General features: G+C 44.8%; 1 protein-coding gene and 1 pseudogene across 2 annotated transcripts in view; one reads left to right on the top strand and one right to left on the bottom strand.

Moving 5' to 3' along the window:
- Positions 1 to 21,187: 21,187 nt before the first annotated feature.
- Positions 21,188 to 21,739, bottom strand: LOC308495682 (large ribosomal subunit protein uL22-like; annotated as a pseudogene). The gene has a single exon. The product of its transcript is annotated as a large ribosomal subunit protein uL22-like (transcript).
- A 1,318-nt stretch (positions 21,740 to 23,057) lies between these two features.
- The window catches only part of LOC308495680 (ankyrin repeat domain-containing protein 26-like), a gene marked incomplete at both ends in the record, with an annotated part of 94,665 nt that continues 94,224 nt past the window's right edge, over positions 23,058 to 23,498 (top strand). Inside the window, one exon of the mRNA XM_081080650.1 lies at positions 23,058 to 23,174. Coding sequence (XP_080936776.1) covers positions 23,058 to 23,174 — 117 coding nt within the window. The remainder of the gene's footprint in view (positions 23,175 to 23,498) is intronic.

Genomic DNA, 23,498 nt, shown 5'->3' with positions numbered 1-23,498 from the left:
TAACCTTACTCCTACCCCTAACCCTAACCCTAACCTAACCCTAACCCTAACACTACCTCTACTCCTACCACTATCCGTACCCCTACAACTACCCCTAACCCTACCCTACCCCTAACCTTAATACTTATACACCTACCCCTACACCTACCCCTACTCCTAACCCTAACCCTAGCCCTACTCCTACACTTACCACTAACCCTAACCCTAATCCTAAGCCTAAACTTAACCCTAACCCTAACCCTAAACAAAACTCTAACCCTAATCCTAACCGTAAGTCTGACCCTAATCCTAACCCTAAACCTAACCCTAACCCTACCCTTCACCCTAACCCTAAACCCTTAATCCTAATCCTAACCCTAACCCTACCCCTAACACTACCACTAATGCTACCCCTAACCCTACACCTAACCCTATGCTACCCTAATCCTAGTCATACCCCTAACACTAACCTAACCCTAACCCTAAAACTAACCATACCCCTAACCCTAACCATAACCCTAATCTTAACACTAACCCTACCCGTACCCTAACTCTACCCATACCCCTACACCTACCCCTACCGAGACCCCAATTTCTACCCCTAACCCTACCTCTAACCCTAACCCTAACTCTAACCCTAACCCTACCACTACCCCTGCCATAACGCTAACCCTAAACCTAACACTACCCTAACCGTAACCCTAACCGTACCCCTAACCCTAACACTTCCCCTACCCTACCAGTAACACTACCCCTACCTCTACCCATCACCTACCACTACACCTAACCCTAACCCTAAACCTAACCTTAGCACTACCCCTACCCTTACCACTAAACCTAAACCTACACCTACCCCTATCCCTAACACTAAAAATAACCCTAACCCTACTGCTACCGCTAACCGTACCCTAACCCTAACCAAAACCCTAAACTTTAACTGTACCCCTAACCCTACCCCTAACCCTACCGCTACCGCTAACCGTACCATAACCCCAACCAAAAGCCTCAACCCTACCCCTACCCCTAACCCTACACCTAACCCTAAACCTACGTTTACCCCTAACCCTAACACTTCCCTACCTCTAACCCTGCACTTAAGCCTACCCCTATTTCTACCTCTACCCTTTCCCCTAACCCTAACCCTAATGCTAACCCTAACCCTAGCCCTAACACTAAACCTAACACTAAACCCTAACCCTAACCCCAACCCTAACCCTGCCCTTACGCCTACCACTACCCCTATCCCTACCCCTATGCCTAACACTAACCCTAACCCTACCCCTCCCCATATCCCTAACACTAAACCTAACTCTACACCTAACCATAAATCTAATATTAACCCTAATTTTAACCTTACTCCTACCCCTAACCGTAACACTACCCCTACCCTTACCTGTAACCCTACCCTACCCCTACGCCTAACCCTAGCCCTATCCCTACCCCTGCCTCTAACACTAACACTAATCCTAAGCCTAAATCTAACCCTAACCTTAACCCAAAACCTAACTCTAAAGCTTACCCCTAACCCTATCTTTAACCCTAACCCTAACCATACCCCTAACCCTACACCTACCCCTAACCCTACCCCTATCCCTAACCCTACCCGATTGCTACCACTACCAGACCAATATCCCTACCCCTACAACAAGCCCTACCCCAACGCTAACCCTAACCATAACCCTCACCATAACCCTAACCCTAAGCTTACGCCTAACCCTAACCCTAAACCTATCCCTAACCCTACACCTACCCCTAACACTACCCATAACCTTACCCTTATTGCTACACCTACCCCACCCCTAACCCTTAACCTACCCCTAACCCTACCCCTAACCCTACCGCTAACCCTACCCCTTACCCTATCCCTAAACCTACCCCTATCCGTAACACGAACCATAACCATACCAATAAACCTAACCCTACATCTAACCCTAAACCTACCCCTAACCCTACCCCTACCCCTAAACCTACCCTTAACCCTTCCCCTACCCCTACCCCTACCCCTATCCCTAACCCTACCATTACCCTAACTCTAACCCTACTGCAAAGCCTAAACATACACCTAACCCTACACCTTCCCCTTCCCCTACCCATAAACCTACCACTAACCCTACCCTTACGTCTAAACCTACCCTTAACTACGCCTATCCCTAACCCACACCATACACTATACCTAACCCTACCATAAACCCTCGCCCTAACCTTACCCCTAATCCTACACCTACCCCAAACCCTACCCATACCCCTAACCTTACCCCTATCATAAACCTACCCCTAAGCCTACCCTTACCCCTAACCCTAATCCTAACCCTAACCCTACCCCTACTCCTGCCCCTAACCTTACCCTAACCCTACCGCTAACCCTCATCTAATCCTAACCCTACCCCTGATTATACTGCTACTCCTAACACTAACCATAACCCTACCTCTAACCCTAACACAATCCCTATCCCTACAACGACCCCTACCCCTACCCCTACCCCTAACCCTACCCTACCGCTAACTCTACCCATAAACCTACACCTATCTTTACACCTTTCACTACCGCTACCCCAAACCCTAACCCTACACCAACCTCTAACCTTACCCCTACCCATACCCTTATCCCTAACACTAACCCTACCATATCTTTACCCCTATGACAACCTCTACCCCTACAACTACCCCTACTCCTACCTTACACTTAATCCTACAACTACCCCTAACCCTACCCCTACACCTACCCCTAAACTTCAACCTACCCCTATTCCTACACCTACCATTTTCTCTACCCCTTCCCCTAAACCTACCCCTAACCTCTAACCTTACCCCTACTCCTACCTTTGCACCTAACCTACCCCTAACCCTACCCCTACCCCTACCCCTCACCCTAACCCTAACACTACCCCTAAACCTAAATCTCATCCTAACCCTACACCTAACCCTACTCCAACCTCTAACCGTAACTGTACCATATCTCTACACCAACCACTATCACTACCCCTACAACTACCCCTACCCCTAACCCTAATCCTACCCCTACCCCTAAACCTAACCCTAACCTTAACCCTACCCCTACACCTACCACTACAACTACTCCTACCCACACCCCTAACCCTAACCCTAAACCTCCCTTCAGGAGAACTTTGACTAATGTACCCACTACTGCACTGTAATGTATATTCCATATAACTGGATCTCAAACATTGACACACAGCACACACCATTTTGAATCATTGTCTCTGGGAATACAGCCCAGTGCATCTGTACACTAGATAATAAGTACACTCAGTTTAGATCTACGTGATGTGCATCACACCAGATTTAATGAAGGGCTTTTAGGTGCATGTTATAAGCTTATTATGTATGGCCCAGAAAAGGGAGAAGGAAATAACATTTAATTTACATTTACTAACTTTTAATAAACACCTGCTATGTGCCAGGAGCAGACTGGGCTCTTCCTAGTATACCACCTTATATCCCATAGAATCCTCTTAATATTATAGAATAGATGGAATTACCTCAGCAAGGTTAGGGGAGCTGCTCAGGACAACCTTTCATTTGTTCATCAGGTATTGCTGAGCAGCTGCTTTTGGTCAGGCACTTTGCGTGGCTCTGGGCCCAGAAAAGTAAATGAGAGACATGGTCTCCTCAAGGAGCTAAAATTCTAGAAAGTATAACCAATAATAGTCAAGTGAACAAGAAATGAATAACATTGTAGGGAATAAAAAAATGCTGTGAAGGAAATGAGCAGGATGAAGTGACATGGATCCAATGCTACGTTGGTCAGAGAAGGTTAAATGTAAGCTCACTGAGATCTGAAGGAAGTCACATAAAGACTGAAGGTGGGCGGGGTCGGGTGGCATCCTGGGCATTGCTGGACAGGGACGCCATCAGACCTGCTTTTGTACGTTCCAGAAGGCGCCTGACATGAGGATGTCAAGTTTGGTGTAATCAATGCATTGATGGGATTTAAAGACAAGGGAATGACAAGATCATCTGGTGAGAGACTCAGAAGGTGGAAGCTGGACAGAGCTCTGAGGACTCCAGCCATCAGAGGTCAATAGGAGGAGTGCCAGCAAGGACGCTGAGTAGGAGGGGTCACTGAGAGTCGCAGGAGGAGAACCGGGAGAGATGAGCGTCCCAAAAGCCCGGCTAGTGCGACTGTCTAGGATCCAGATCTGGTGTCTGCATCCATGCCTTACCATTCCCTGGGTTTCAGCTACATCACTCCAGTTTCTGCCTACATGGTCACTTGACCATCTTCCCTGTGTATGTGCAAGTGTGTCCCCAAATCTCCCTCTCCTTATAAGGATGCTAGTCATCAGATTTAGGGCCCACCCTTATTCAGTGTGACCTCCTCTTAACTTGATTACATCAGCGAAGACCCTATTTCCAAATAAGGTCATAAGGGGTTAATGTTTCAACATATTTGGGTGAAGGGACACAATTCAGCCCACCACAGAGGGAATATTAGTTTTCTATTACACAGTTTCTGTGCATTAGGAGTTCAGGCATAGGTAAGATCAGGGTGTCATCAGGCTGAAATCTGGGGCGGTGGTTCTCATCTAAAGATCCTCTTCCAAGTTCACTGGTTGTTGGCATAATTGAATTCCTTGTGGTTGTAGGGCTGAGGTCCCAGTGTTTTTTCTGTCTGTTGGCCAGGGGTCAGCTAAGTCTTCAATGTCAGCAGGAACACATTACTCCGATGCTTCACCTTGTAAAGGCTTGCCTGGTTAAGGCAGGCCCTTCCAGGATTCTGTTTTGATTAGCTGAAAGTCAACTGGTTAGTAATCTAGTCATGGGAATAACATCTTATCATACTTCCAAGTTCCACCCATATGCAAGGGGTGGGAGTCATCTTAGAATTCTGCCTACTACAGAAGAAGCTTCTTTTAACCCCAGGAAGATTTGTAATTAAAACATACGTTAAATCTTTCGGAGTTTTGTGTTTTGACTTTTTTTTTTTTTACATTAAAAAGTCTGTGCATATTTGGTATTTATGTACTTGCAATGTTTTAAGAAAATTTGTCTAATTGGACCAACATGTCAGCCTTATAATTCCCATTTAAAATCATAATTGTAAATGTATTTCAGTTGACACAGTCTAGTATCTTCAATTTTAGGAGAATATAAGAATGAGCCCTTTTCATAGTTACTGTACCATGTCTGCATTTTTTATACGATTGAGCTTTTCTGAGTTGAAGCGATGCCATTTTTGACTTCTTCCATCTGCTCAGAGAAATCTATAATCTTCACTGAGGTTGTAGCTAACTTCTTCAGCCTTGATTAGATTCTTAATTTTTAAAGCTTTTTTTATCCTAATATCTGCTATCTATTTCCCGACCCTAGTCCAGGAGAGTGGGACCTGGTGGGGCGTGCTCAAGGAAAATTTTCTTTCTTTTTTTTTTAACTTTTATTTATTTTAAGTGTGTTTTTCCAGGACCCATCAGCTCCAAGTCAAGTAGTTGTTTCAATCCAGTTGTGGACGGCACAGTTCACAGTGGCCCATGCAGGGATCGAGCCGGCAACTTTGCCGTCAAGCACACCACGCTCTAACCAACTGAGCCAACCGGCAGCCCCAAGGAAGGCTTTCTTAAGGAAATGATGTTTCATCTGAGACTGGATAGATGAGTCAATGTGGGCCAGGCAGAAGTGGGGAAGAGCATTTTGCTGAATGACTCACTCATTCTGAGTTCCAGCTCTGGGGCAGCAGCTCAAAAGGCGCCAGGGACACACAGGGAGGAAGCAAATCATCTGGCTGCAGAGCGAGAGCCAGAGGGGCAGCCTCCCCACAGCAGAAGCGCTGGCAGAAACCGTGGATTCCCTGCTGAGCCCTTCCGTCACCCACTGTCCAGACTCAGGCAGGTGCGACATCTGAGCTTCCAGCAACCTTGATCCTTATGATTTTAGAAGCGAGTAAGGCACGTGTTACCCGTTTTTCAGATGAGGACACTCAAAGAAGTGAAGTAACTATTAAATGGTGGAGAGAGGATCTGAGCCCAAGTCTTGAGACTGCTGGCTGTCTTTCCTGCTTAGTTGCCAAACTCCTACAGATCATTTTTATCAAAAAGCTTGTCTTTTTACAAAAAGCATCTATTGCATGAAACAGTATGCAAAAAAAATTACTCTATTGTTGCAAATTACTGAGTAGATGCTATCTGTGACAAATGAGGGAAAGTAAAAGAGGAACCCATTCAAATGTCAGAGATCTGGCCCTACAAGAACTGGGAAAGAAAACAGAGGTTTCCCCCCGACCCCCAAAAAAACTCATGAATTTTATTTTTTCTTGACCTAAAATCTGTCAGTCAGATCTCAAAGCTTTCTCTCAACTCCTTGGCTTCCAATGGACCATTTTTGTGATGTTGGGCAGACAGTCAACTGCCAAAACACCTGGGAAAGAGTTTTCAGCCTCAGGTGTTAGGGGAAATGCAACGGAGCAACTGATCTGAAACTTAGTCAAAGAGACACTAAAAGTAGGAAAACCACACCTCAAAACCATCTTGGAGTCTGGGGGCTGTACCCTCCCCAAACTGAATATATGACAGTCATAATGGGGGACAGGGCAGAGGAAGTCCACTTGGGATCCTATGGAAGAAGTCTAGCTACACTGAAGCAGCCATGTGCATGGAGTGGGAGGTGTGCAGGGGGGAAAGAGGCTCACGGAGCCTCAGCCCTTTCAGTCTTCCCAGGTGTTGAGATGCCCCAGCTTTAGCTGCCGTCTGACTGCCGAAGAAATTCAGTCAAGAACTGCCAAGCAGAGCCCCACTAACTCCCAGATTCATGAGCAAAATAATTGTTACTGTTTTTGTCAAAAGTTCAGAAATAACAGAAGTGAAACCAACAAATTACCTAACTAGTGATTAGTAAAAGGTTATTGGGTTCACACCAAAAGACGGTTTGCAATGTAAGAACATTTCAAACCCAAACATGGAATATTGTTATAAATCTCACAGCTTATAGAGTGAGAAAGCAGTGACTGTTTGTTCTTCACAGGGATTGGTTATTATATTAGAATGTTCTTAAATGACAGAGGAATTGGTCAGCGGTTACCACATGTCAACCTTGGGAAACAGTTCAAGTTTTGCTTCTGATTTCCAGAGGCATAAGCAAGAAATGAACCAGGTCACGTTAGACTTGCAAAATCAGCTAAATTAAGCTTTGCTGATATGACTAAACTAATTTTGTCTGCTCAGGGAATTTTAAAGGCTGGTCTCTGTTTGCTTTTATTTTAACAATTTTAAGCCAAAAATTGTGTGGTTGGGAGGGGGGTTGTTAAACAGCAATAGATAATTGGACAACTGTTAACGTCTCCCATATCTCCAACACACACACACACACACACACACACACACACACACACACACACACACACTTGATAATTAAGAAGAATTTATTGACTGATTTCAATGAGAGAGCCACTGTTCTATGCTCTGTAGCTATAAAGCTGGGGCAGAGGTGGGGGTGAGAATCTCAATATATGATTTCTCTCTATGAAGCTTACAGACTAGAAAGAAAACAAATCGAAAGAAACAAAACAAAATCCCATGGGTGCAAGTTTGTAAGCGCAACAATCAAAGCCTGCAAAGGTTATTATAAACACTCAGGGATGGGGCACCCAACCCAATCTGAAGAATGGCTGGAGAAGGTTTCAACTGAGCTGAGCCTCAAAGAAGAAAAGGATAGAGGCCAGGAAAGGAGGAAGGGAATGGGAGTGGGCAGACAGCATGAGAAGGATAGCAAGGAGAGACATACGCGCAATGTGGACAGGGACAGCACTGCAAGGTGGCTGGAAATGACACTGGTGAGATAGACATGAATGTGGAAGCTGGTAGGAGATGTGGATAGAATCTCCCAATGTCATTTCAGCAAGGGACCAGCATGGTCAGATGTCAGTTTGGAGCAGACCTCTTTGGCATCTGGCTATGGAATGGCTGAGGCAAAAGAAAGTTGGAGAATGACGCACAGGTTCAGAAAGCATCAATGAGGGCTGGGGCCAGTGAGCATGGGAGCTGGCTTTTATCATCTCACAGAAGACAATTGAGTTTTCAGGAATTTGGGGGAGAGACTGTGAAACCTTTGATAGCTTGAAATCATCCACAGTAGGAATGTTTGCTCTACAGAAATTACTAATTTCTGTAAAGCAAGGCTTCCCTCCAGAGCAGGTGGCTAACCATTTAGCAGCACCTCACTGATGGAAGTACAGATGCTAATAGATTCCAGAAACACTGAAGAAGGAACGAGGGGCAAGCCTAGATGATTAATTCACTATGGGGAAAGAGTCAGCGGTGCCTCCAAATTTCTAATGTATACAAATGGGTGAATGTCAATGACGTGAGTTGCGATGGAGAATAGCGAGGAGAAGACAGTTTGGCCAAGATAATGAAATTGGGGGTTGTAACATGTTGATTTTGAGATGCCAGCAAGCAATTGATTGCAGATGTCTGAAGCTTGGAGGAGGGTATGTGCAAGGCCATGAGGGTGAGTGAGATTTTCCAGGGTGGGGAAGGAGAGCATAGAAGCATTAAGCATTGAAGGGTGCTGAGGGGGAGTATCAGGAACACAAAGATTTCAGCTATGAGGGAGCTCTCAGACAGGGCATTCGGAGCAGTGGGGAAAGCACAGAGCATGTGATTACAGGTGTCAAATGCAGCAGAGAGGGTCAATAAAATAATTCAATGGTAAGTATCTGTAAGTGATGCATCCCATTTCACCATCTTGAGGTAAAAAAAGTGGCATTTCTTTAGTATTCAAACACCCAACTCTCTAATTATCAACCACCCATCCTAACATTCTTAGGGTTTCTATCTCATATAGAGTCAGACATGCTTACACGGTGTAGACATCTGTCCCAGAAAATGAATATATTACATTCTATTACCGTGTTTCCCGGAAAACAAGACCTAGCCGGACAATCAGCTCTAATGCGTCTTTTGGAGCAAAAATTAATATAAGACCCGGTCTTATTTTACTATACTATAAGACCAGGTCTTACCTAACATAATATAATATAAGACTGGATCTTATATTAATTTTTACTCCAAAAGACGCATTATCACTGATTGACCAGCTAGGTCTTATTTTCGGGGAAACACGGTAGTTCTGTTTCTCTGAAGAACCCTGATTAATACAAACAAAAAGCCTAACCTGAAATTAAGTTAATTTGGTGACTACTAAAATAGGACACCAAATACAATGAACCAAAAGGAATTCACATTTTTTTTTCAGAGCTAGAGGGAAGCTAAGAGTTCACCTGTCCTGGCCTCTTTACCTCCCTGATAGAGAGGTAAGTCCCAGGGTACTTTGCCCCTTCCTGAGTCTCAGGCTGTGCCCAGGTAGCCTGACACTCAGGCCTGTGTCCCCCACTCCACCAGGGACTTCTGAAAAGAGAGATGTCTCATTGTGGAAAAAATAAATGAGATGGAAAACAGACAAATCACATGTGTGTCAACACTGACAGGTGAATTATTTAATCAGAAGCAAGAACCTATGCAGAAAATGAAGTACTGAGACTATTTCTCACTCCTGAAGCATACATAGAAGATAATGACAATACTTTTCAGACCATGACAAAGAATTGTGATATCATGATTATTTTTCCAAATCACTGGCTCTGGCTAATTAAGACTTTAACAGAAAATTTTGCTCCAAGAACTCTTAACAGTTTTACAGCAAAACAGGGAATCAAAGATTTAATGTTCACTCCATGCTCTGCCTTGATTTGATAGCAAAGATGGCAGGCACTAAGACAGTTTCTCTGTATACGCAATGGGAAAGGAGTAGGAAGTCATTAATAAGTAATATTATGACTATGGTATTCTTATTTAATATTCACAGAGGACCAACAATCCCCTAAAGGAGAAACACCCAACTCCTTCCCAGTGAGTTTATTGTTTCACGATTTAGGGACATAGGATGAAGGAGAGGAACAAGGACCACACACACCCCCCCCCACACACACACACACACACTCTCACACACTCACTCTGGCTTTTCATAAAACAGTGCCATTTTCCCTGAGATTCAAGATACTTGGCTGAGTCTGTTGCAAATTGGCGGCAGTTGAAAGTCTCCTCCCAGAGCCTCTTTCTGATGGAAGCCTCGACTACACACCTTACTCCTCATACTGTACAGGCACATGCTGCATATCAGTAAAAGGAAAGCACCCTGTTAAAGATTATACACGTCGTAGTCTGAGTCCCTCTTTCCAATTCATTCAGGTGTATATCTAGAAGTGGGATTGCTGCGTCATATGGTAATTCTGTTGAACTTTTTGAGGAACCCATCCTCAGAATATTTGGAGTCAATGGTGAACTGAATCTAAAGCTCAAAGGAAGCCCAGACCAGCTCAGCTACTGAGTAGGTGTTGGCCCAACAGGAGAAGGGACATATCCTTTCTGGGAAAATATGATTATTTACTTCAGGCTCTAATGTTCTTTTTGGTGTTTTTGCAACTCGACTGAAGTATAATTTGCATGCCACAAAATGCATCCATTATAACTGTAAACTCAGTGATTTTAATTACACTAATAGTTGTGCAATCATTACAATCCAGTTTTAGAATATTTTCATCACCCCCAAAATTCCCTCGAGCTTGTTTGCAGTCAAAGCTGCTCCCAGCACCAGGCAAGCCCAGGTGTGCTTTCTGTCTCTCTGTTTCCCTTTTCCAGACATTTCATATATATATATAATCATGGTCTCGGTAGATCTTTTGGATCTGGTGTCCCAAGTATGAATATTAGTTTACTAGCTCAGATGTACATAAAAATATTACATATCTTTACTCTCCACTCAGCCCGTGCCAGTAGGAATGTAGGGAGACCCACTGTCAGGCATCAGTGCGGCCTGGAGTGGAGGCTCTCCTTCTCTAGGTTCGTGCAAAAATCTAGAAGGGCCTTCGGTACCATTGGAATCAGGACCACTTATTCTTCAGCCCATTAATCTTACTGCTGATACCCTCATTAACCAACACATGGGTTCTTCAAGGAGAAGGCAGGTTGCTCTATTATTTCCAGTGACAAGTGTGGACTCCAGAATCTGCCAAAACTGTGGGGCCAGGTTCCCTAGGTCTAATAGATGCACCACACAGCAGTGTGACACCAAGAGCTTGCCTGGTGCTGCAGGGGCGCAGGAGACCACCAATCCCCACCCCTTCCACTCTAGAGCAGTCATTCTTCTCTCCAACTGCTGTAAAAGCCCCCTACCCCGTCCAGTCTATGTCCCCTGTCCGCACCAGGACACCTGGGATATATACAGTGTTTAGTGAGATTGAGCTCTTTCAAAAGATTAAAGGATCCTGCAAATGCCCTTGAAGTAGGAAACACAGGGATCAGCTGCCTTCTTCAAATAGAAGGAGCTAGGGGCTGGGGAGGAGCACAGAGGTCATCTACATAAACAAACGAATATCTCCCTAAATACCCTACCGTAAAACCACATCAGTGAACAGCTAACAGCAAGTTACAGTTTCAGTTTTCAGTTTTCTTAGGGGCACTTAGAGTCCATCTACTCCTGGAAGTGTGAAAGAGGAAGGAGGTACCCCCTGGGCTATTCAGGCTGAGAAACAAAGCTGGCTCTAACACTAGCAATTTAACAGTACAATTAACACTATGCACCAGGCATTGTTCTGAGCATTTTTCATGCATTCTTCCTTCAACCCTCACCAGGACATCAGGCAGTAGGTGCTGTAGATTTCAAGCCTTTGCAGCAAGCTCTGATTCAGAATTCAGAAGTGTTTGGATTTTAGCAAGGTAACAAATGCCTGTAATTTATATAACATAACTCCCCAAGAGGATCTGAAGCAGTTCTCATACAAACTAGTTAATGTGCCTTCAGGGAAACAAATAATCACAAGTGGTCTAAAGACTATAAAAGGCTTTATTTACATCATTTAGGTCAGGTTTTGTCTTTAAGTGAATTAAGAAAGGGTTTGATTCTAGGAACTTTTTGTTATTGGGGATCTGTAGTACAGCCCCCATTTTACAGACAGTGAATGAGGCACAGCACGGGCGGGTAATTTGTCCAAGGTCACACAGCTGCGTAATAAGAAGTGGTGGACATGCTCAGTGCCTCAGAGGCCCTTCCTGCTGGGAGCAAGTGGGTGGAGAGAAACCACCCTGGACCACTTTCTGTACCAGAAAGTCATCCCCAACCTTCCCACTCTGTAGCGTGGGCAGCATTGCGAATGACCTTCCTCCACTCCCATCCCCCTATCCCCTACCCCCGCCCCAGCTTCTCTGATACTCAGTTCATCTTACCTTACTATGGTTTAAAATAGAAGGAAGCCCAGTGGAGTGTGACTCACCCCAGGCAGCCCTACCAGGCCCAGGAGGGGCGCTCTGGAATAGAGTCTGGGGGCAGTTACTAACGCGCTAGCTGCCCCTGCTCTGCTCCCGGGGGGTTAACCTCAGGGTGGTGTGAAGAGCCAGGCAAGAGGAGCCAGCCCGGAGCAGGCGGTCTAGATAGCGAAGCAGAATCCTGCGGAATCTTTCCGGGAAGCCAGGAAAGGGCGCATAGGCCTCTTGCCACTTGTATTAGGATTCCCCCGCACCCCTGTGCTGGCGGCTCGTTTCCATCTCACCAGTGGGCAGCGTGGATGCTCATCCACACGCTGCTTATTCCCACTGATTTCAGCAGCGTCAGCTCCTTAATTCCAAAATCAAGGCTTCCAGGTATGACGTCCTTCTCGGTCTTCAGCACAAACCTGCTCCCAGACTCCCATCCAGACCACCTGCAACCCCACCCTAATTGCTGTTCTCCAGTCTTGCTCGAGGGTCCCCTTGCCTGCCAGGCGCTCGGACCGCACCACCTTGGCATAGACCTTGACCCTAGATCAGATGACTTCTGCGTCAGGTATGTGCATTCCTCCTCACCGTGCTTAGACTGCAACCAAGCGCGGTTCTCCCTCCTTCCTCGTCTTGTTTCCTTCCTTTTAATTCTGACAAATCCGGAAGCATCTTCCCTCCTCTGGTCCAGTATAGCAATACTCCTGCTTCCCAGGTACAATCCAGGTCAATGCAGTAATCCCCCTGCCTGGGGCAGCCGAAGCATCCAGGAACAAAACCAGGTGTTTTATTCCCTGGTAAGAAAGGCCGGAAAAGCATCCTGCAGGCTTTTGGTTTATAATGAAAGGTCTATTTTAAGCGTAAAATCAGGTGGAAAGCCATGGTGCTCAGTTACCTATATCCAGATGTAAGGCTTTTAATAGAGCTCCCGCCTAGTTCCAAGGATGCCTGGGACCATCCTCCTCTTTCCGCGGGGTGCAGCGACCCCCTGTGGATATGGCTTTATAGAGGGACCCCGCGGGGAAGACCGACTCCGCACACATGGTTTAATTAGTAATTTATTTTGATTATCGCCGTTCGTCACGGTTATCACACTGACACCTTGGCGCAACCCTCATTATCCCGGTCGGTGCCTTGAGCCAGCGGAGTCGGCGCAGGAAAGAGGAGCGGCAGGATATTTGCAGCGGGGCCCTCGGAGGGGCGGGGCCCTCGGAGGGGCGGGGCCCTCGGAGGGGCGGGGCCCTCGGAGGGGCGGGGCCCTCGGAGGGGCGGGGCCCTCGGAGGGGCGGGGCCCTCGGAGGGGCGGGGCCCTCGGAGGGGCGGGGCCCACGGGGGGCGGGGCCCTCGGGGGGCGGGGCCCTCGGAGGGGCGGGGCCCTCGGAGGGGCGGGGCCCTCGGAGGGGCGGGGCCCTCGGAGGGGCGGGGCCCTCGGAGGGCGGGGCCCTCGGAGGGGCGGGGCCCGTCGAGGGCGGGAAGGCCCGCACTGAGGTCCGCTGAGCGTCGCTGGCGGGGGTTGCAAGGCCGCCAGGCAGCCCGAGGCTCCCGAGTCCCCGCCGCCGCCCGCCCGCGGGTCCTCTGTCCGCGTCTGCATCCGGGTGCCCAGCCTCCCCGAGCGGGAACGAGGCCGAGGAAAAGGTGACCCGGGGAGAGGCGGGAGCGCGGGCGCGGGGTGACGCGGGGCCGGGGCCGGTAGGGGTTGCGCGAGGCGGTGGCTCCTTCTCTGTCTTACCTGGAAGCTGTTCCCGCAGACCCCTTCCTGCCATCCTGAGCCGGCAGGGGAGTGGGTGGCGAGGGCTGGGGGGTCCCTCCTGGGGGTCCTGACCTGGTGGGAAAGGGGCGGAGGGCCCGTCCGTAAGCGCCCTGCCCGCGTCCCCCGAGGTGACTTCCTCTGCGGGCCGCGAAGGGGGGGTCAGGTGATGCCCCCCCGCGGGTTGGGGCTCCCTGTGCAGCTAGTGCCGCATTATAAGGGAAGTGCTGAAGGGTCACCTTTGGAAGACGTAAGAAACTGAAAACTCCTCTCGCTTTAGGAAACGGCCCAGGAACGCTGAACAAGTGACTTCTCTCAGGTGGGGGGTACTGAACAGCCAGCCGAGAGGAATCTTCATAAACCGTGGTGTCTAGAACGTGTGTGTGAGTGTGTGTGTGGACATGTGTACATACACACTTATATACATGCATTTAGACAGAGAATGTGAACATTGGATGAGGCTGAGGAATTGCTTTTACTGTTGGAGATGTGTACGCTGGAATAAACATCGAGGAGAGGAAATGAAACCAGGTTCCTCTGCCTCCTCCACCAGGAAAACTTGTACGGAAATGTATGCCACAGAGATATTTAAGGAAAACCAAAGCTGTAGGACCTAAGGTGGTGGTAGGACATGGAAAGCCTGAGATCTGCTTCAACAAGTGGCATTGTGAACAGGAAATCCCCCTTGCTCTTTGTCTGGGGGCGAGGCTAACCCTCAGGCCCTGCCCAGTCTGTAGTGGGCTGGGCGGTCCTGAGAGGAGGCCAGGGCCAGGGACCGCCCTGGAACCGACTACCCTGGAGAGAGAAGACAATGATTAGAGTCTGTGGGATGAATGATCCATTTTTCTACTGGGACAGTTTCAGTAGTTTTTTAGATATTGTGAACAGCATTATAAAAGTAGTGTCTTTTTGTAATTGACCTCAGATTGCATCTTATGCTATGGAATCCAAATAAACCCTCCAAAATCCAAAACAAACTTATTCTTGAAAGGAGGTGGTCACTGTATTTATTACCTTACCATGGAAGGCCCCCCTTAAAGTAGATCTCCGAGCCCTGCATTTTGTGAGCTTTATAGATACTTGAACCGTACGATATGTTCTTTGGAATCTATGGAACAGTAAATACAAAGGAAAAGGAAAAAAGTAAACTTTGTTTTTGAAAATAACATCTATTTCATTCAGAAAAAAATATATTAAAAGTTTTCATTGTTTTCACTTTGATGTGCATGAGGATTGAATAACAGAATATATGTTAGGAATTGATGTCCAGATACCTTTGCATTAAGTTGGGTTGGTGCAAAAGTAATTGTCGTTTAAAAGGTTAAAAATAAATGCAAAAACCTCAATTACTTTTGCACCAATTTAATAGTAATATAAAAAACAGTACTGATTTTCAAGGTAAGTTTTAAATGTTGAATTTAAGAATCAGGAAGTGAATGTCATAGAACTGTAGAAAAACTCATAATACTAGCATGTGGGTTTGTCACCTACACAGCAGAAAGTGTTTTACTTGTGTTAGACTTTAAAATACCTTGCTAAACTATATTCGCATTTCATTTCAACAAACATTTACTGAGGGCCTGCTGTGTGCCAGTATCTAGAAAGAATGAAATAGAGATCTTGGCCTAAGTTTGACAGGAAGATGGATGGGCATGGGGTGAACACTTTGCAGAAAAGGGCCAGGGAGGTGGAACACAGGTGGAACACACTATTGGGTACGCAGAGGAAAGAACGGGACATCTATTTGAGCTGCTCATTGAACTGTCCAGTGGCTGTTTGTCAGGGCAAAAGGGGGCCATTCATTTCAAGCACAGGGAAGAACACAGATACAAGGGCATAGAAGCAAGAGTGCAGGGAACTGTGAGCTCTGTAATGTCCTCTGGGTGTGAGTGGCAAGGCGACAGATGATATTGGTGGTTAAGTGACAGCCAGATCCTGAAAGGCCCTACTTGTCTCACTCAGGAAGGAGCTGGACCTCTGTCTTGTGTGGGAAGGGTTTTAAGCAGGCAGATGAGCTCATATTGGGAAAGAAACCAGTGGGAAGGAAAGATCTGAGAGTCAGACTGTGTAGGAGACTATGAATGCATTATGTTCAATACAAAATACATTCAGGAAGTATTTGTTGGACCCCCAAATATGTCAGGTAATGTCCTAGGTGCTGTGGACAAAATAGGCAGAAATCCTGTACTCTGTGGAGTGCAACGTTGATATCTACAGTCCAGACAAGACAAGAAGGACCTGACCTAAGCTGGCGAGGATGGAGAAGGGGTGGAAGTGACTGCCTTTGGTGACCCATTAGTGACCCATTAGACTTGGAGGAAGAAGAAATGGGAAGAATCAAACACAATTCCCAGGTTTCTGCCTGGGGAGATGAGGTGAAATCTATTTCCATTTTCCATGTATTAGCAAACTGCAAAATCAGGGTACCATTTCTGGCATACAATGTGAGAGTTGTTTTTATCCCACTAGAACGATACATACTTTGAGTTCTTTTCCCAGGATGGGGAATGCATTTCTGAGATTGGATGGCCAAGAATAATAATTAAAGCAGTTTGCATCTAATTGCTCTCCTGCTGGCTTTTCTAGTTATCCTACAAATGGAATTTAGATTTCTCCAATTGACTACAAAATAGCATTTGGCTAAATATTTATGATCATGTTTTCTGTGGTGTTGGTGTTAAAGCAATTCAAAATCGTGAAATCCTTTTCTGTCAGTTTTATAGCTCTGAGACTGACCCCAGCCTAGTGAGTTTGGGACAATAGCTGAAAATGACGAGATGGCATCAGATTAAGCATGTTTGTTATAATTTTTTTCTGCATTAGTTTACAAGTGTTAAAACATGTGCCTCAAAGGACTTAACGTAAAGATAGAATTTATTTCTCATTCAGCTGAATAATCCACAGGTGGCCTGGCTTATGAACCATTCTCTCTTTCCTTGCCTTCTATGACCCAGCCCTCACCTTGTGTCCTCACTTCCTCTCTGGCTACGCCTCAGTCCCATGTACAGATGTGTATCCCACTTCCCAGCCCCTGTATTTACACCTTCCAACCACTGAATTTACTCTTTGCTCTGGTTTATCTCCCCTATGCCCAAAGTTTAAATGATCACCTATGTGAAGTTGATTCATAAATAGATGTCTCCGTTTTAGTCCTCTGAGTCCTTCCTGATCTATAGATCCAGTTAGTTTCTTGACATGTGCACTGGGCTGTCTCAGAGATTCCTTCAGCTCAGCAGTTCTTAAACTTATTCCTCAACCTCCAAACCCAGTCCTATTTCTATATTCCCTTTTCAGTAATGGGCACCAACATTCATCAGGCTCTGCTAGCTTACCTCTCACCCAATCCATCATGGAATTCCGGCAGTTTCTTACGTCCACACTCTCTTCTGAATTCTTCGCTTCCCTCAGTTTCCATCTTGGTCTAAGATAGCAACGTCTCTCATGTGGTGTATTGCATTAGCCTGAAAAGTGGCTTTGCTGCCTCCAGTATGAGCTGTACTGGGCAGAATAACCCTTTCAAATGCAAATCTGACCGTGCCATCTCCTAGGTAAGACACTTCAGAAATTGCCCTCTACACATAGGAGAAAGACTAAAATTCGAACTGTGAGGGACCCGGGACTGCATGATCTGGCTTCCACCTCAGATGCTGGCTTTCCCCAGCACCACCTCCCGCACCTTTCTTTCTATGCTCCCACCTCTTTGGCGTTTTTCAGGCTGTGCCACTCTCTCTTGTCACAGAACCTTCTCCCATGCTATTCCTTCTGTCTGGATCATGCTCCTACCCCTCTACTACTTACCCAGTTGGCTGCTGTCTTCCTACAGTAAAAGCTTAAGCTTCACGTCCTCATGGCACCCGTTCTGACTTCTCTTGCTTCTCTCTTGGCACTGATCATGGTTATAATTTTTCATTTGCTTGTTACGATTGGTGAATGTCTGGCTTTCCTGCTAGGCTCACGTTCCACAAGGTCATGAATCATGTCTGTTTTTATTCATCTTTATGCCTCTAGTCCCAAGCAGAAAAACACAATAGTAACTGAAGAGATATATGTAAGAGGAAAGATGGCCTGCATGGCCCTATAACATTTGTCTATCTACATGGAAACTGTGTGTAATTACTGTTAGATTTGGGATGTCTTGAGAGTTTGGTGAAATGGCCAGCAGAAAGCTTCATGGCACACATGAGAGGGCGTGTAACAGGCTATTGTGTGTGTTCTTTTAGAGGAGGTTGTGCATACAAAAAACTAATTTCCCAGAAGAAATAGATTGTTGCCTTCACTTTATTTCCTCTAGACAAAGAATAACAATGAATGGAAAAAGTTAATTCAGGACAATTTCAGGTAAGGTCCATACTATGCTGAGAACAGAGAGAGTATTGTAGGACAGTCAAGATTATCTCAGATTGCCTTTGGAGAAATGCAGTGGGTCTTGTTCCCCACACATTGGGAAGCACAGAGAATGAAGTTTCAAGAAATATTACCCGAAGAAAAAACCTTGTGTTCCTAAGAGTTGGTCCCACCTTTTCTCCTGATGCGGAGCATTTATTGTGTTCTTCTGTGTAGCCCTAACCCATGGGACTTGAGAGAGGTCACACTATCCATGTCCCAGGAAGAAATTCCACGTGATCCATGCCAGTCATTGTGATCCAGTTTTTTGTGTCAGTTACTGAATCAGATGTGGGCATTTTCACCCAGAGAAATGCCAGAAGTGTTCTGAGTCCATTTTCTGTTTTTTTAATTAAAATGTATTGGGATGCCAATGGTTGGTAAAATTACATAGGTTTCAAATTCAATTCTGTACTACCATATGCTCATATCACATTATGTGTTCACCACCCAGAGTCGGTTCTCCTTCCATTACCATATATTTGACCCTGTTTACCCTCATCTCCCATCTCTCTCCCTCCTTACCCTCTGGTAACCACTAAACTATTGTCTGGGTCTATGTATTCTTTTTGTTTCTTTGTTTGTCTTGTTTCTTTGTTGCTTTAGTTTTATATCCCACATATCAGTGAAATTAAATGGTTCTCGACTTTTTCTCTGTAATTTATTTCGCTTAGCATAATAATCTCAAGATCCTTCATGTTGTCACAAATGGCACTATTTCATCTTTTCTTATGTCCCAGTAGTGTTCCATTGTGTATATATACCACATCTTCTTTATCCAATCATCAATCGAAGGACACTTTGGTTGTTTCCATGTATTGGCCACCGTAAATGAAGCAGCAATGAACATCAGAGCACTTATATCACTCTTTGTAGAAGCACATGGGAAATAGTCCTTCTCCCCCTCCATACTGTTGTATCTGACTGATCTGGAAAGTGCTGCACCAGCTTGTGACAATGAGGAGAACTGGCCTACAAAAGAGTGACATGCTAAGGATGGCTGAGAGGGAAGACAGAGAGCACTGAGGTGGCAGGCTAGCCTTCCTCATTGAGGGGGCGGGTGGGCGCGCACAATTTGCTGGACACACGTATAAAAGTTCATGTTTGGTTGGTGTGCACAAGAGAACTTTGTAAAACATTATGTGCTTCAGTTTCCTTCTGCTTTTTATTTATATATAAATAATCTCCATCATGGAACAGTCTTGTAGCAAGTATTTCAGGAATAAGAGTGACTGTCAATCACTTTCGTCAATTTCATTTACAGGTGAAAGAAAAATTGTGGCATAGGAATCACTGAAAAATCCCTTAGCCTGTCTAATGGTCTTCTGGGTCTAGAAAAAGAGAATTACTGTTTATCCCATGAGAGTCATTTCAGGATGACTACACATGTCACACCTGGCTCATTTTGCTTTTCCAATATTCTGGTTCAGGAGGCATTTACCATATTTTCCTTGGACATTTTCTAGTCTGCTACCCTCAAATGAGGCTTTACCTGTTTTCCTAAACAATTTTACCACCAAAGCACCTATATAATTTGTTTGGCAATCTTGAATCTTGGCCTATGATGTCCAAGCAAGGAAACCCATGTCTTAATCATATATTAGATTTCTCCGAGTGATTAGCTGTTCTACTCTGCCTCTAAACTTCAGAACTCCCAGAGATACCAGTAAATCCTTCCCCTGGAAGGCCAGGTTCTATCTAACTTGGTCACACCTGGAGACAAGGAATGTGATGGAAGGAAATCACATTTATTGAGCACATACATGTAGCAGGTACTGAATTAGGCCCTTAATTTCTGTTATTTCATTTAATTCTCATAACTCTGTGACGTATGAATTTTTCACAGTTTATAGAAGGGGAAAGTAATGTATGATTTAATGATTTGCCCAAGGCCACACAGTTAGAAAATGGTGGTCGCAGACTATGAATACAAAGCTCTATAACAACAAAGTTCATACACTTTTACCTAGAGCAGGGCAAGAAATTAATTCCTCTGAATGAGGACTGGTATATATCAGCCATGCTGATGAGGCAAGGGTCACCTCAGTGATATCAGTGCAGGTGTGAAAGAAAAACCGTGGAGATAAGCAAAACATTCCTTTCAGAAACCAGAAACGATTCTGGAAAGGTAGGACTAGAAACTTCCACAGCAGTGATGTGTGATAGAACTGTTTATGATGATCGAAACGTCCTCTGTCTGCCCTGTCCAATATGGCAGCCTCTCACCACATTAGCTATGGAGCACAGTGTGCTGGGGGTGGGGTTCATGGCGAGACTTTGTCTCAGCCCTTCCTAACCGCTTGGATGCGTTTTCCCTCTTGTTTACCCAATGAGCAGGGGTCGCTCTACCAGTTGTTAGTTTTTCTTTTTTTTCTCAGAGTAAATTATTCCATATACAGCTGGAGATTTGGTGTGCATGTGGGGGGTGACGAGTTCAGGATCTTCCTATGTGGCCATCTTAAATCAGAACGCAGTCCAGCAATTTCAAAATGTCACGGCCCTGCTTTCCGGCCTCCATTGTGTCTGATGAGCAATATGCTGTGCATCTCATTGCAGATCCTTTGTACTGACTTCGTTTTTTGTTGCTCTGTTTGTTTGCTGCTCTCCAGATTGCTTGCCTTTGGCTTTGAAGAGTTTGGTGAGGTGTCTGGGTAGGAACCTCTTTGATTGATAATTTTTGGAGTTCATTAAGCTTCTTGAATATGTAGACCTGCATCTTTTATCAAATTTGGAAAGTTTTCAGCTGTTGTTTCTTTCAATATTCTTTATGCTATTTTTTTCTGCCTTTACTTTTATTAGCATTTGTGTGAGGCTGAATTTATTCCCGGGCCATAAGTTTTAGTTTCTTCACTTTCTTCTCAGAGATCATTTCCTTCTGTGCAACCTCCTCTTCTGGTGTAGGAACAATAACAATCTGCTCTTTCTCAGTTAGGATCATCTCTCTGTTGCAGGGAGAGCTCCTGTACGGGTTTCTACACCCATGAACTCTGGAAGTTCTGGGCTGCATCTCGGGAGCCCTGTTCACCTGGATGTGTAATGACCAGAGAGTCGATATCTAAACCCTTAAGTTCAGCATTACTCTGCATTTTTCAGCATGTGCAGTAAAAATTCTGCTCTCTTTTTGGGTTGGACTGTTTGTCCAACCCTATTGTTTGGCCCGGGCACACCTCCTAACTCCACCGTTATAACAACGGTACAGCACACATTGCTTTTGTAATGTGACATCCTTTAGATACTTGGTGGCTTTTATATGCATACTCTTGATGACCTGGGCAGTTTCACGAGTGTTCTTAAAATGAACAGGTAGATTCGAACCTCTTGATTTACATGATTTTGTGGGGTTCTCTGAGTCAAGCGAACAGCGAACCATTTTCAGAGGTCTCCTCAGGCTGCTTACGAGAAGAACTCTTTATGGTTTTAAAAAAATTTATTTTATTTTATTTTATATTTTCTGTCTTCTCTTCTTCTGGGATTCCCACTGTATGTTGGTTTGGTTGAACTCTTGGGCTCTGTTCATTTTCTTCATCCTTTTGCCTTTTTACTCTTCCAATTGAATAATTTCATTAGGTCTATTTTCCAGGTTGCAGATTCTTTATTCTGTTTATACAATTCTGCTATTGAAATCCTGTAGTGAGCTTTTCATTTTAATTACTATACTTCTCATCACTAGGATTTGTATTTGGCTCTTTTTAATATTTTCTCTCTCTTTATTGATATTTTCTATTTGTTCACACATTATTCTTATGACTTCCTTTAACTAGTTCAACATATTTGAGATACATGATTAAAAGTCTTTGTCTAGTAATTCCAATCAGTGTGCTTCCTCAGAGACAATGACAGTTAACTTTAATTTTTGTATGAATGGGCCAAATTTTTTTCCATGCTTTGTAATTTTTCATTGAAAACTAGACATCCTGAATATTATCATGTTGTCTTTTCAATCAAGGTTTTCTCCCTCTAGGGTTTCTGTTACTTGTAGGTTGTAGCTGCTTGTTTAAGGAACTTTATCAACTATTTTACATGTCTGTATTCTTTATTATTTGTGATCTCTTAAGTCTCTGTACCTCTAGCTATTTTTCAGCTAGTATTTTGACCTAAATTTTCTTGAACATTAGAAGCAAAAAATAAAAATAAAAAGAACAGAGAGAGAGAGAGAGAGAGAGAGAGAGAGAGAGAGAGAGAGAGAGAGAGAGAGAGAAGAAGAAGAAGAGAGAGAGAGAGAGAAGAGAGAGAGAGAGAGAGAGAGAGAGAGAGAGAGAGAGAGAGAATTTAAAAATATTTTTAGGGGGGAAATTCTATCTGTTTCTACATGTTTGCAGCCATTCAATGGAAGGTGGAATGTGTCCTGAATCTGAAGAAGTTCAAACAATAGAAAAAGCACATAGGAGCTCACTGATACTAGCTACCATTTACTGAGTGCTCACCATGCCACACACTGTGAGAAGAGCTTTACTGCTATTGTTTCATTTAATTTCCATAACAACCATTGAGGTAGGTATTGATAAAATCCACAGTTGACAGGGAAATAAGTATTAGAAAGTTTAAGCAACTAGTTCGTGTTTTTCAGCTAATGGGAGGTGAAACCAGGATTTAAAACGTCAGCGCTCTCAGCCTGGGCACTATGTTGTCTGCTCCTTAGAAGTGGGATCACATCCCTGCCTTTTCATTTAAATTAATATTCCTCGGACATGAATCTCAGGAAATTGCTTGCTGCCCTTTCCCACTATGCTTCCAGAATGTGTTTCCTTGCAAGTGATGAAGTGGAAATGACACCAATGAGTATGAATGAGTGGATGGAGGTGAAGGTGGGAATGGTGAAATAATGAGTCCTGTCCATGACAGACACCCATTTGCCCCACAGCCAAAAAAAAAAAAGAAATTTTTTAAATCCTAATCTTTTCCTGGCTTTGCAAATTCAACCTAGGCTGGGGCACTCCTTCAGTGCTTAGCCAGGCCATTCACAACTGCTTCTTACCCTTTCCTTCCTGCTACACTGAGCCCAGAGATCAGCCAATGGTGAAAGCTTAGAGTTTTCTTGTGTCTTTCCTGAGCAGGCAACCTGCCTTGAGGATGTGTGTGTCTAAATTTCCAGCATACAGGAGTGCCTTTGAATACCTCAATTTTACAAA

This window comes from Rhinolophus hipposideros (assembly GCF_964194185.1).
Source record: "Rhinolophus hipposideros genome assembly, contig: HAP1_SCAFFOLD_41, whole genome shotgun sequence".
NCBI lineage: Eukaryota > Metazoa > Chordata > Mammalia > Chiroptera > Rhinolophidae > Rhinolophus > Rhinolophus hipposideros.
Note: the sequence above shows the minus strand (reverse complement) of the source record. Positions and strands in the feature narration are given on the sequence as shown.